The sequence below is a fragment of the Coenobita brevimanus genome, chromosome 29 (assembly GCF_032717465.1).
Source record: "Coenobita brevimanus isolate Jiangsu-jjx chromosome 29, ASM3271746v2, whole genome shotgun sequence".
In the NCBI taxonomy this organism is placed as follows: domain Eukaryota; kingdom Metazoa; phylum Arthropoda; class Malacostraca; order Decapoda; family Coenobitidae; genus Coenobita; species Coenobita brevimanus.
Window position 1 is genome coordinate 36153105 of NC_136982.1, and position 14374 is coordinate 36167478.

Consider the following 14374-nt stretch of genomic DNA (forward strand, 5'->3'; position numbering starts at 1 on the left):
AACTAAGATTTTACCAACCTTTAAGGTGAGTGGTTATGGGCTTGGGGAGGAAGGAGGAGGAGTATCCGAGGCTGTAGGAGGTCATATTGACCCCCTGAATTAGGGCCTGCAGGATCCTGGGGAGGTCTCTCTGCCTCAACGTCCCTGATAAAACCCTCATAGTCACACGCTGATATCGTTGTCTTCGTCATCAGGGGAAAGTGCAATACTGCAATGTGACTGGCACACGACACAAATCACGAGGAAGGCATACTGGACTGGTGCGGCAGTACTAGGGAAATGCCACTCAGTGTTTCCCATGTTTCCTCACGTGGGCGTGTAATAGTACTGGACGCAGAACGTCAGTACTAAAGAAGAACTCTTTGGATTTGGCCCACTTCGGGTGGCCGATTAGTACTAGCCAAACAAATCCGTACTACAGTAATGAATTATTTTATTTTTTTGTCAACCGTACTGGACGAGAATAGTACTGGATAAATGCGTACTGGATGCGAGAGAACTGCTGTGTATATATATATATATATATATATATGTGGTTGAGAAGATTAGGAGAAATACACTGAGGTGGTTTGGGCATGTGGAGAGAATGGAGAATGAAAGACTGACTAAGAGGGTGTATGTAGGTGAGGTGGAGGGAGGGAGAGGGAGGGGTAGACCGAGGATGAGGTGGAGGGATGGAGTCGAGAGGTATATGAGGGAGGGGGGGGTGAGTTGGGGGGAGGGTAGTCAAATGGTGGGTGACAGAGTGACTTGGAGGCGTTTTGTCTGCGGCCACCCTTTGCGGGATTAGGGCGTCGGGCTATTGATAGATAGATATACAGGTAAGCCCTTAATTCACGCGAGGGTTTGGTTCCCAGACCCTTCGCGTATGTGGTAAATTCGCGTATATGTTCTGCCCTTGTGTGCACATAATTACGCATGTCTATTAAGTATATTACATCTGAATAATATTGTTTATGCACTACATACACCTTATAAACTAGCATAAAGTATGAAAAACAACAAAAATGTAAGAAATTTAACACTGAAACCTGACAAGCACTGGCGTAGGTGGAGACACTTCAGCAGCCTGGTGCACAAGCCCTCACTGCCTCCCATATGCTACATTCTGCCTTCTTTATTGTATGAACAGTTGACTCATTCACCCCAAACATGCGGTTCCAAGACAATTCACAGGCGTAGGTGGAGACACTTTAGCAGTCTAGTACACTAGCCCTCACTGTCTCCCGTATGCTGTTCTCCTTCTTTATTGTATGAACAGTTGACTCACCCCAAACACACTGTTCTGAGACATTTCACCATCAAGTCAATTCACCGTCAAAACATGGACAATTCCCCATCATGAAAGTTAATGTAAACAAAAGTAAAGTTATGGTGTTTGAGAGGAATGAAGTCACAGAGTGTGCAGTGAGGTTGGATGGTGAGGATATGGAGAATGTGAGTGCATTCAAGTACTTGGGTAGTGTGATGAGTAAGGATGGAACTCTGGGGGATGAAGTACGTGAAAGGGTACAGCAGGGAAGAAAGGTTGTTGGTACACTGAAAGCAGTGATGAGAAATAGGGAGGTGAGTATGGAAGTTAAGAAGTCACTGCATGATGGTATTGTGATCCCTACCCTGACATATGGAAGCGAGGCATGGACCTTGCAAGATGGGAACAAGTCAAGAGTGAGAGCAGTGGAAATGAGTTACCTGAGAGGAGCATGTGGAGTGACGTGGAGGGACAGGTTGACGAATGAAGAAGTGAAGGAACGTTGTGGGGTAGATGTGGATGTGGTTGAAAAGATTAGGAGAAATACACTGAGGTGGTTTGGACATGTGGAGAGAATGGAGAATGAAAGACTGACTAAGAGGGTGTATGTAGGTGAGGTGGAGGGAGGGAGAGGGAGGGGTAGACCGAGGATGAGGTGGGGGGATGGAGTTGAGAGGTATATGAGGGAGGGGGGGGTGAGTTGGGGGGAGGGTAGTCAAATGGTGGGTGACAGAGTGACTTGGAGGCGTTTTGTCTGTGGCCACCCTTTTGCGGGATTAGGGCGTCGGGCTATAGATAGATAGATAGATAGATAGATTCTATTAATATACTTATTATTGATTAATTAATACTTTAATAACTAATTTTCAGGGGGATTTTATAACTCATATAAGTTAAAAACTAATGTACTGTACTTGCTAAATAAACTGGTATGTAAATAAATGACGGGGAATCGTCCTGACGGAGAATTGTCGCTGACATTCCTCCCTGAAGTTTGTCGAACACTTTAACTTTCTCTGTCAGCAACATCACTTTACTAGTCCGTTTTGGTGTGTTACCACATGCATCACTAGCACTATGCTTAGGCCCCATGTTGGCAGACAAGGCAAGCAATCACTGGAAGACAGAAAAATAAGCCACAAATAACGATTGGCCAGTCATGCATTGTTCGACCGTCGGATTCAAACTGACTGTGGTGGGTGGTAGGTAGACCGACCTCCCACACACACATACACACACACACACACACATGTATGCACACGGGCAACAGGTAGGCATTTTTATATTTTATTTATTTCTCTTGTATATTAAAATTATTTATTTGAATACTATAATTTTGTTTTAATTATTGTACGAAAAATTCGTGGATAACCGAAATTGTGTGAAAAAAGTTCGCGTGAATTAAGGGCTTACCTGTATATATATATATATATATATATATATATATATCTATCTCTCTATTGCCAGACGCCTCAATCCCGTTTGGGGTGGCCACAAACAAATCGCCTCCAAGTCCCCCTGTCCCCCGCCATTTCACTGCCCTGCTCCCAACTCACACCCCCCTCTCTCATATACCTCTCCACCCCATCCCTCCATCTCATCCTTGGCCTCCCCCTCCCTCTTCCCCCCTCCACCTCACTCACATACACTCTCTTCGTTAGTCTTTCACCCTCCATCCTCTCCACATGGCCAAACCACATCAGTGTGTTTCTCATAACGCTTCCTATCACATCCACATCCACACCACAACGTTCCTTTATATCCTCATTCGTCTGCCTGTCTCTCCATGTGACTCCACAGGCTCCTCTTAAATAACTCAATTCCACTGCTCTCCCTCCTGACTTGTGTCCTTCCAACAACGTCCAAGCTTCACTTCTGTACGTTAGAGTTGGTATCACAATACTGTCATGTAATAACTTTTTCACTTCCATGCTCACTTCCCTGTTTCTTATCACTGCTTTCAAAGAACCAGCAACCTTTCTTCCCTGCTGTACCCTTTCAAGCACTTCACCCTCCAAACCTTCATCCTTACTCATCACACTACCCAAGTACTTAAACATACTCACATATTCCAATTCCTCACCATCCAACCTCGCTGTACATTCACTGACTTCACCTCTCTCAAAGACCATCACTTTACTCTTCCCGACATTCACCTTTAGATTCCATTTCTTACACACTCTCCCAAACTCATCCACCAAGCCTTGCAGCTCCCCTTCGTCTTCACTCAACAACACAGTATCATCTGCAAACAACAGTACAGGGAGTTTCCAAACACTATCCTCTCTCACCAGGGCCACTCCAACATCCACTACCCTACCTTGTACCTCTTTTATTACCCCATCCATGTACAGATTGAACAACCATGGAGACATGACACATCCCTGTTTCAACCCAACTTTCAAAGAGAAAAATTCACTTAGTTCACCATCCACACGCACTGCAGCCTTCACACCATCGTACATACTCTTCACAGCATTCAACAACTTCCCATCTACTCCATATATTCTTAACACTTTCCACAATCCTTGTCTATCCACCCTGTCATATGCTTTCTCCAAATCCATGAAAGCCGCATACAACTTCTTTCCCTTCTCTGGAAACTTTTCCACTAAAGATCTAAGAATGAATATCTGATCTACACAACCTCTTCCCTTCCTAAAGCCTCCCTGTTCTTCTCCAACTAATTTCTCTGTTCTTTCTCTAACTCTGTCAATAAGTATCCTACCATACACTTTTCCTGTTACACTAAGAAGACAAATGCCCCTATGATTACCACACACTTCTTTTTCCCCTTTTCCTTTGTACAAGGGAATAATTATACCTGACTTCCAATCCTCCGGGACTCTACCTTCCTCCCAGGCCAATCTGCACATCTTCCACATCCATTCTACCACTATCTCTCCCCCAAGCTTCAGCATTTCACCACACACTCCATCAATTCCTGGGGCTTTCGCCGATTTAACTTTCTCCATTGCTTCCACAACTTCTATCCTACTGATTTCTTCCTGTCTTCTCACCTCCCTCTTTCTCCCAGCCATTCCCCAGCCACTTATACATGCATTACTTCCATCCTCTATGTTCAACAATTCCTTAAAGTGTTCTCTCCATATGCTCACTTTTTCTCCATTCTCCACTAGTAATCTGCCATTTTTATCTTTCACTCCCCTGCTAACTTCACTTCCACCCTGTCTTACTCTTTTCACCTCTTTCCAGAACATTTTCTTACAATCCCACCACTTTACACTCAAATTCCTTCCAAATTCCTCATCCACTCTCTTCTTACTCTCTCTTACTAATCTTTTCACCTCTCTCTTTCTTTCTACATATAACTCTCTCTTCCGTCTCTCAACTTCTTCCACGCCCCTATTTCTCATCCATTCATTGTATGCTTTCTTCTTTTGTGCCACAACCTGTTTCACCTCTTCAGGCCACCATGCTGTTCCTTGCACCCCCCTCCGTCTTCTCTTCCTCTCACACACCACATCACATGCTGCACATATTTCTTCTGTAAATATCCTACACACACCTACCACGTTTCCCATCTGCTCCAATTCATATTTGCCCAATCGTTCCTCCACTTCTCTCTTATACTCTGCCTTTCTCTCATCCTCTTGTAACCTTCCCACTCTCCTTGCAACTACTCCTTCCTCTCGTCTTTCCCTTCTTCTATTCCTCCATCTTACTTGAATTCTAATTCTGGCCACCACCAAGTAGTGGTCAGAAAGTCCACTCCCCCAGCCTCTATAAACTCTTGCATCCATTACACATCTTCGCATCCTTTCATCCACACACACATAATCAATCATTGCCTTCCTTTCATTCAGTTCACCACCCACCCTTCTCATCACTCGCCATGTATACCTGTGGATCATTTTATGCCTGAAGAGGGTATTGGCTATCACCAACCCCCTCTCAGCACAAATGTCCACTAACGCACTCCCATTCTCATCTATCTCAGCAGGCACACCCTACTCACCAACTATTCCATCCACCTTCACATTCCCGACTTTACCATTCATATCACCAATCAAAAACACTCTCTCATTCCTTCCAGACTTTTCCATGCACACCTCTACATTTGTCCAGAACACTTCTCTCACTCTTCTAGCATGATCTTGCATTTATATATATATATGTACAGTGGAACCTCGGTCCTCAAACATCTCACATGTCTAACAAATCGGACCTCGACCAAAAAATTCAAGAAATTTTTGCTCCAGAGGTCGACCAAAATATCGGACCTCGACCAACCTGAACGTAGCCAAACGAAGGGAAGCTGGCCAACCGACAGTCACATGTCCACCTTTGTTGTTCGTCAACATGGTCGTCCTGTTGTGCTTCACATTTTTTTTGATTCAGTGCAGTATTAGCCCCTAATAATGGCTCCAAAGAAAGCAAGTTCATCCAGTACGGTTACTGGCCGTGAAAAGAGGAAAGTAGTGCGGAAAATAATTGAAGATGTGGAAAAATTATTGCTTATCTTCATCAATGAGAAACAGTTAGCAGGAGACAGTGTTATTGAGTATATAATATGTGAAAAGGCAAGAGAAATATACAGTCACCTCAAAAAGGAAAGCACTGGTACCAGTGCTGAAACTTAAATAGGTAAGCATCTGGGGTCTTGGAACGGATTAAAATGATTTACATTATTTCTTGTGAGGAAAATTAGTTCGGTCCTCGACCAATTTGGTCCTGGAACAGCCTTCCAGAACGGATTGTGTTTGAGGACTGAGGTTCTACTGTATATATATATATATATATATATATATATATATATATATATATATATATATATATATTTATATAGTATATATTTATATATATATATATATATATATATATATATATATATATTTATATATATATATATATATATATATATATATATATTTATATAAACTCTCAGTTATCTGTTGTTGGAATATCTGGCCCAACACAACATCCAGCACTTTTTGCTCGGCTCTGTTAAAGCATTATCCAGTGAAATTGTGCAATATCTGGTGCCGAAACAGGAAGCAACTGATGGTTCTGTGCAATATCCAGCGGCAAAGCATATCATCCAGCTCAGATGTGGTAGCCAGCCGGCACCCGGGAAAACCCAACATACCACCTAGTCAGAATTCAGCCCATCTGGTGCACCAAGCCTACCATCACTCTCTCCTTCTCTCCCATGGATCTTGTTCAGTGAAGAGGTATCTGTGCGCTCTGCTTTTGTGACCATATGTTGGCAAATCCCTCATGCAGCGACTTACCCTGTGGCCACCCATGCCTCACTCGTTGTTGTTGCAAAACCTGTTGCCTCTCAGTGTTTCATGTCGTGATGCTCTGTTGTGATTCTGAAACTACTGAACACGTAATTACTGCCACTAGGCCAAACAGGATTAAGTACAGGTACACTGTACTTTACTGCATGGTGTACAACTGTACCCTCCATTGATGCCGACACTAGGTGAGTATATAGTGCACTATGTACTGTATCAGTACTGTATTGTATTTTATTTTTGCTTTTCATCTTCTACTCATGGAAAAGTTTTTAGGATGGAGGGTCAAGGAAAACAAGATGAATAAATCCATTGAAAAAAGGCATGCTCTTCATCAGCGGAAAATGTGTGGTACCTGTACGGTTTTCTACCTAACAAACCAAGTCTGATACCAACGAGTGTGCAGTATCTTACAGTATCATGGGAAGTCCATTCTGTAAAATATTATTCAAAATAACATAGAAAAATAAACTAAAGAAATAAATCTTAAGCATTTATTGGTGAACTGATGATTTGGAAAGTAGTGTTGTATGGTAGAATCATCACGACTCCCTTGCTCCGAGTTGTGTATATGGCCACGGCCTGCCAATTTATTCCTCACTTGACTGTTGCCACACCATGCCTTACTTGCCACTCAGCTGTTTTGCAGATTAAAGAGTAAATACGTACAAACTCCAAATTCAGGTATTTTATCCAACATAGCAAACCTTCATTTCTCTCAGCTAGATTTTATCTTCTCAGCCATATCAAATGCATTCCAAGATGATGGAAAATTCATCATAGATTACAGATTGTGGTGAAATGCTGAAGCATAGGGGAGAGATAGTAGTAGAATAGATATGGAAGATATGCAGATTGGCCTGGGAGGACGGTGGAGTCCCGGAGGATCGGAGATCAGGTATAATTATTCTCCTGTTCAAAGGGAAAGGGAAAAAGAAGTGTGTGGTAATCATAGGGGCATCTGTCTTCTTAGTGTAATAGGAAAAGTATATGGTAGGATACTTAATGACAGAGACAGGGAAATAGCAGAGGAATTACTTGAAGCTCAGGTGTCTGCCCTTTCCTCTCCTCCATCCTTCTTTTCTTCCATCCTCTTCTGTCTTTCCTTCCTTTATTCTTTCCTCGTCCTTCTGCCTGCGGGTGACTTTACACTCCATCTTCTGCCTTTCATTCCTTCATTCTTTCCTCGTCCTTCTGCCTGTGAGTGACTCTACATTGAATGACAAGCCAAATGGTTTCCTGTACACAAGGAAACCATTTACTATGCTGAGTGGTAACCGTATTACCAAATTTTGGCACCTGGTGGTTTAGTGGGTAATTAAGGCGCTCCAGTCAGATTCAGCCAGTGAAGGTTTATATCCAAGGGGTGGTAGGGGTTTATTGCTCATGTAATGCCACTCAGGGATGAATGAGGCTGGTCACTCTTATCTTAAATGTCAGTACCAACTTGCCTAGCCCTGGGCTTCTATGCTCCTTGTGGGGCAACGTAGGATTGGATGATGAATGAATGAAAAGAAAATTACTTGGAGAAGAACAGGGAGGTTTTAGAAAGGGAAGAGGTTGTGTAGATCAGATATTCATTCTTAGGTCTTTAGTGGAAAAGTTTCTAGAGAAGGGAAAGAAGTTGTATGCAGCCTTCATGGATTTGGAGAAAGAGGATGACAGTGGATTGATAAGGAATGTGGAAAATAGCAAGAACATATGGAGTAAATGAAAAGCTGTTGAATGCTGTGAAGAGCATGTATGAATGTGCTCAGGCTGCAGTGCATGAAAATGGTGAACTGAGTGAATTTTTCTGTCTGACTTTTTAGTTGAAACAGATGTGTGTCATGCCTCCATGGTTGTTCTGTCTGTTTATGGATGAGGTTATAAAAGAGATACAAGGTAGGTCAGTGGATGTTGGAGTGGCCTTAATGAGACAGGGCAGCATTTGGAAACTTCCTGTACTGTTGTTTGCAGGTGATACAGTATTTTTAACCCCAAAGTGCCAGGTGACGGTTATGCCTGACGCAGAATTGGTGGATCGGTGTCACTGGGTAACATCTATAACTGCAAGTGTTTTTGCGCCACAGTTTGAAGTGGCCATCTCTTGATCTCATCATCAAAGGGTGGGGATGGCCTCCTAGCACCTGAGGGAAGCATACCTTAGTCGTCTCTGTGACTATGCTAGATGAAGGACGACGTTTTCTTACATCTCTCGTCCGATTCTGTTCCTGTCTTATGTGGACCCTTGCATCGTCTACCCGTACCAAGCCACTTTCCAAGAACAGCAGAAAAGGGCTCAGTGACAGTGCCTTGTGGCATTCCTTGGATGCAACAGTGTCTAGTTTATCTAATAGTGAAGTAAGTTAATCACTTTGAGAGCAAAGCCATAGTTGGCACTGCAGGCAGACACATGAGAACATGTCTTGCTCTCAAGCCACTCTCGCAGCAGAAATGAGTTCTCTTCCTTATGTAATTACTCAACGGAGTGACCTAGAGACCTGAGAATACTTTCTTCTGCAAGAGGAAGAATTGATGAGTAAAATGATCATTATTTCATTTCCCTAAGTGCTATACTTTCTGAGATATTATGGTTTGAAGAAAAGCAATTTTCAGCAGTTTTTGGAAAATTGCCTGTAGTGAGGTGATGACTTTTTTCATTATTGTCCTGTGTGGGAGGGTTAAGTAAAGACAAAGGGGAACTGCAGGGCATGGTGAACAAATTTGGGAGAGTGTAAGAAATGGAATCTAAAGGGAAGAGTAAAGTTATGGTCTTCAAGAGTAATTATGTCACTGAATGCACAGTGAGGTTGGACGATGAGGAAATGGAAAATTTGAGTGCATTTAAGTCCTTGGGTCGTGTGATGAGTAAGGATGGATATTTGGAGAATGAAGTGTTTGAAAGTGTACAACAAGGAAGAAAGGTTGCTTGTTCTTTTAAAGGAGTGACAAGAAATAGGGAATAGAGAATGGAAATAAGAAAAGTCGATGCATGATTATATTGTCATAGCAACTCTGTGGATGTGATAGGAAGTGTTAGGAGGAACACACTGAGGTGGTTTGGCCATATGGAGAGGATGGAGGATGAGAGACTGATGAGGAGAGTGTATGTGAGTGAGGTGGAGGGGGGAGTGGGAGGGGGAGACTGAGGATGAGATGGAGGGATGGATTGGAGAGGTATATGAGAGAGGGGTGTGTGAGTTGGGAGCAGGGCAGTGAAATGGTGGGGGACAGGGGGACATGGAGGCAATTTGTTTCTGGCCACCCCTTATGGGATTAAGGCAATAGATTGACGGATATAGATAGATAGATTCAGATCTGTGAATAACAACTCTGTCATTTCTAGGTTCTAATTGAGACCACCTTGTCCTCTTTCAACAGATATGGCATCAGAAGAACGGTAAAGAAACAGTGGTTCTACTGGTTAGTCATCATGTTGGTGTTCTTGAACACTGCGTGTGTAGCTGTTGAACACTACAAGCAACCTCCGTGGCTAACTCTTTTTCTAAGTAAGACAGCTGTACTGTTGTGATTTTTCTTCATTAGTAACATATTTGGGGGCATGACTCATCACTCTTTGTTAGTATATTAACCCCTCAGCTTATACATTTCTCTGTATGCAGCTAATCCACTTGTGACCCATGCACTCTGGATATGGTGCTGTCAGCACACACAATCTTTTACTGGCCAGATGGTGATAGCGGTAGTACGTGTAGTTGTTGTGAGGGTGGTGATGAAAATTGTGCCACTGATAGTGAAAATAGTAGTAGTAGTGGTAATCAGAGTAACTGTAGTAGTGGTAATGATAGTAATTGGGGTAGAAATAGTGATGGTAGTTGTGGTAGCGATAGTGATGGTAGTTGTGGTAGTGATAGTGAAAATAGTAGTAGCAGTGGTAATGAAAGTAACTGTAGTAGTGGTAATGATAGTAATTGGGGTAGAAATAGTGATGGTAGTTGTGGTAGTGATAGTGATGGTAGTTGTGGTAGTGATAGTGAAAATAGTAGTAGCAGTGGTAATGAAAGTAACTGTAGTAGTGGTAGTGATACAGTAGTAATTGAGGCAGAAATAGTGATGGTAATTTGGTGGTAGGTGGGGGCACTCGCCATCCACTCACTTGATGTAGTGCTGCTCTCAGGTGTCTGTCCTTTCCTCTCCTCCCTCCTTCTTTCCTTCCATCCTCTTCTGTCTTTCTTTTCTTCATTCTTTCCTTGTCCTTCTGCCTATGGGTGATGTTACACTCCCTCTTCTGTCTTTCTTTCCTGTACACCAGGAAACCATTTACCACGCTGGGTGGTAACCGTATAACCAAATTTTGGCACCTGGTGGTTTAGTGGGTAATTAAGGTGCTCCAGTTGGATTGAGCCAGTGAAGGTTTATATCCAAAGGGTGGTAGAGGTTTATTGCTCATGTAATGCCACTCAGGGATGAGTGAGGCTGATCACTCTCATCTTCAGTGTCAGGACCAACTTGCCTAGCCCCGGGCTTCTTCGCTCCTCATGGGGTGATATAGGATTAGATGATGGATGGATGGAAGTTGTGGTAGCGGTAGTGATGATAGTAGTGGTACTGATAGTGGCTGTAGTGGTAGTAACTGCAGTAGCAGTAGTGGTGGCAGCTGTGGTACTGCTAGGATAGTGATGCTGGCTGTAATAATGGTAGTAAAGTAATAGTAGCTGCCACTGTTATTTTTTGTTTCAAACTTCTTTAATGTCTGTTTTTTTTATATTCTTCTTTTTAATATGATGCCCATAGAATGCATAGTATTCAGCAAGTCAGGATCATTTATAATTTCTAATGGGAAAGTGACAGTTAAACTTGAGCATTGGTTAATTCATCAGCTGTATTAAAATGGGCTGAAGAGGCTTGCTTATCTGGTTTCCATGGATGCAGGGAGCTTAGTTAACAGGGTACAGTAGCTGCATTAGTCGAGGATTTATTGCTTGAATTTGCAGATGAGGCGATGGTCATCTTGACATAGCCAAGGCAGCAAAAGCATGACAGAGTTATTGCTCTGCTGATTATTAACCCTCCCGCGCACGATGATGCAAATCACGTTCTTTGGGTGTTTCCTGGTAAATTCACATTGACGTGAATCAAGTCCCAAAGCAGAAAAAAATTAACCAAAAATTAAGTGTTCCATCGATTTGTGTGAAATTTGGCTGTGTTCTGGCAGGTCAGTCTCGCATCCAAAGTAAATACTTTGCAACACTGTGACTGCTTTGATGTGACAATGTGCATCGGTAATCCTCAGTACTGCACGACCAGCTGGGCTGAAGGATAGCGCCGCATCAGTCATCCCTTTAACTCCTTCATTTTCCTCCTCCCGTCCGAGTCAGAAGCTATGATTGAAATATTGTGATTATTTTTTAATATACAGTATTGTGAAGCGATTGTGTTTGTGGAACATAGATACAGTATATTGTTTGTAAAGCATTGGGGCCCGTTATCAGCCGTTAGGCCTAGAGACGAGTCGGGTTTGCTGTAGCGGGGTTTGGCACTCTGCTTCTCCCTGCCCGTAAATGATGTGAGTATTTTATCAGTATATTGAAGCCAGTATTTATATTGTGTGAAACATATAGTGCCTGGATTAGTGAAATAATTGAACTAGCAGGTGTTACATACACCATAGAGATACTGGTAGGTCCTCTTATACAACCACTCGATAAACGAGACACCGGTGATACGAACTGGGTAAATTAGGGACTATTTTCGTTATACAATCTTAAAAATCCAGTGATATGACATTCAGTCTGGGGCAAGGTGGGAGGATTCTGACTCAGTCATCCCAGCAAACGCAGTCACCACCGTTATCTCTCAACCTCGGAGAGAATTAGTGGGACTGCTTAGCTGCAGCATTGCCAGACGTGCGATAATTATCACAAAATGCGATATATTGGCACACTTTGCGATATGCAATAGCATGCATGTGATAATGTAACTTTCATAATTTCATAATCTGAAAAATAAATCGGGGATTATTAACAAGTCTGCTGTAAGACTAGTACAACAGTAGGATTTAGTAACTCTTATGATAACCAGTATTATAATCAGGTAGGTACTTAACAGTTAAACAAATTCAGTAACGTTAGTTAATCACTCCACATATAAATATGTTAATTCCACAGTAATTTCTGATTTATGTGAAGAAATGCCTTTGTTTGTGAGTGCAATAACTTTGATAAAAAAGCGATAATTTTAACATGCCGGGTCTGAAAATATGGGTTTGGGAATCTGGCAACACTGCTTAGCTGGCAACTGCCAGCTTCCCACCTCCAACACGACATTACCACCAATAGATGAGTGTTATGCATGCTTTATATGTTTAATTAATGTGCAGTCATGTTATTTTCACACTATTTGCTCTTTCAGATTGCCTTCTCTACAGTTCAGTAATAGAGATGTGTTTGTTGCACTTGGTATTGTATATTGTTGCTTGAACACTGACCTTTGATGGGGTCCTTGAACCCAACCAATATTTTTTCATTAGTTACGTGTTTCGTTATAAGAGAATTCGTTATACGACCATGCCAATTGGAACCTAAGTGCTCGTATCTTCGGGACCTCCCTGTACATCGTAGTTGCTAAGGGAATAGGCAGTCATGTACCCCATAGAGTCAGGAAGGAAATAATAGAGGAGGTTGGGATGGAATCATTGCGATAGTGTTTTATATTGCGTATGGTTTAGTGTGAAGTATACGTATAAAATACTGTACTGCAGCGAGTGTTCGTCGAGAAATATTGCGTTCATTGACTGACTTAACACAAACCTAGCGCAAGGATCAAAGACAACAAATACGCCACACAACCTTAGATTTCAGTGAAAAGATATTTTACCAATCTCAGACAGTGCTATACAGTATTGTTTCGTTCATTTTTTGTTTTGTTTTTAAAGGCTCCAACATGCTTGCATGCGTCGGCCTTGGTCACCTAATGGTGGCTCTCCATGCTGCACGATCCATTGCAGCCTCCCTGTTCAGTCCCATAACCCTGAGGTCACACTTAATAACCTCGTCCCATGTCTTTCTCGGTCTGCCCCTTGTAACTCCACCTCCAATATTAACACTTCTCACCTTCCTCACCCAATTATCATCCCCCATCCTCTCCATGTGTCCAAACCATCTCAGTCTACCTCTCCTCATCACAACACCAATACACTCCAGTCCCATCCTACCTCTTAACTCTTCCATCGTGAACCCAGCCCCCCCAGACCTTGGATGCAGGGACGCACTACACATCCACCTAATCATTGTCATTTATGTATGTCTGAGCCAGCGAATATCTTCCTCTTTCACTGCCCAGGTCTCGCTACCATACAGCATTACACTCCTAACACATGCTGCATACAAAGACCCCTTAGCATGTAGGGAGAGTCCTCTCAATGTTAGGAGAGGCAAGAGCTCCCTGAACTTCTTCCAACCACTTCTCACCCTAGCCACAGAGCTAGCTCCAGCCCCACCTCCAGCACACAACATGTCTCCCAAATAACAGAACTCTTCCACACACTCAAGAGATTCACCAGCAAGTTCAATTCTTTCTCGTCTGACAATCTCCACCTGCTCTCCCCGACACGCCTTACACATAAAATCAGCATTATCTCGCAGTCTACCTCTGATACCACTACATCTCTTATGCACCCATTTATCACAAACACCACACAAGATGGAATTACTTCCCACGCCCTTGTGGCGAACTGCACATGGCCACTCTCCCTCGTCTTTGACAGTACCGCCACCAACCCTAGATATCATCGCTTTTGTTTTATCTGCATTTACACTTAAACCCTTTTGCCCCATACCATCTCTCCACTTCCTAAACCTTTCCTCCGCCTCCCTTTCGTTCTCTGTAATTAACACTAAATCATCAGCATACAACA

General features: G+C 42.7%; 1 protein-coding gene across 1 annotated transcript in view; it reads left to right on the top strand.

Annotated features, from left to right (window-relative positions):
- The window catches only part of cac (calcium voltage-gated channel subunit cacophony), a 2326612-nt gene that overhangs the window by 815931 nt on the left and 1496307 nt on the right, over positions 1-14374 (top strand). Inside the window, exon 18 of the mRNA XM_080268748.1 lies at positions 9880-10007. Coding sequence (XP_080124874.1) covers positions 9880-10007 — 128 coding nt within the window. The remainder of the gene's footprint in view (positions 1-9879; positions 10008-14374) is intronic.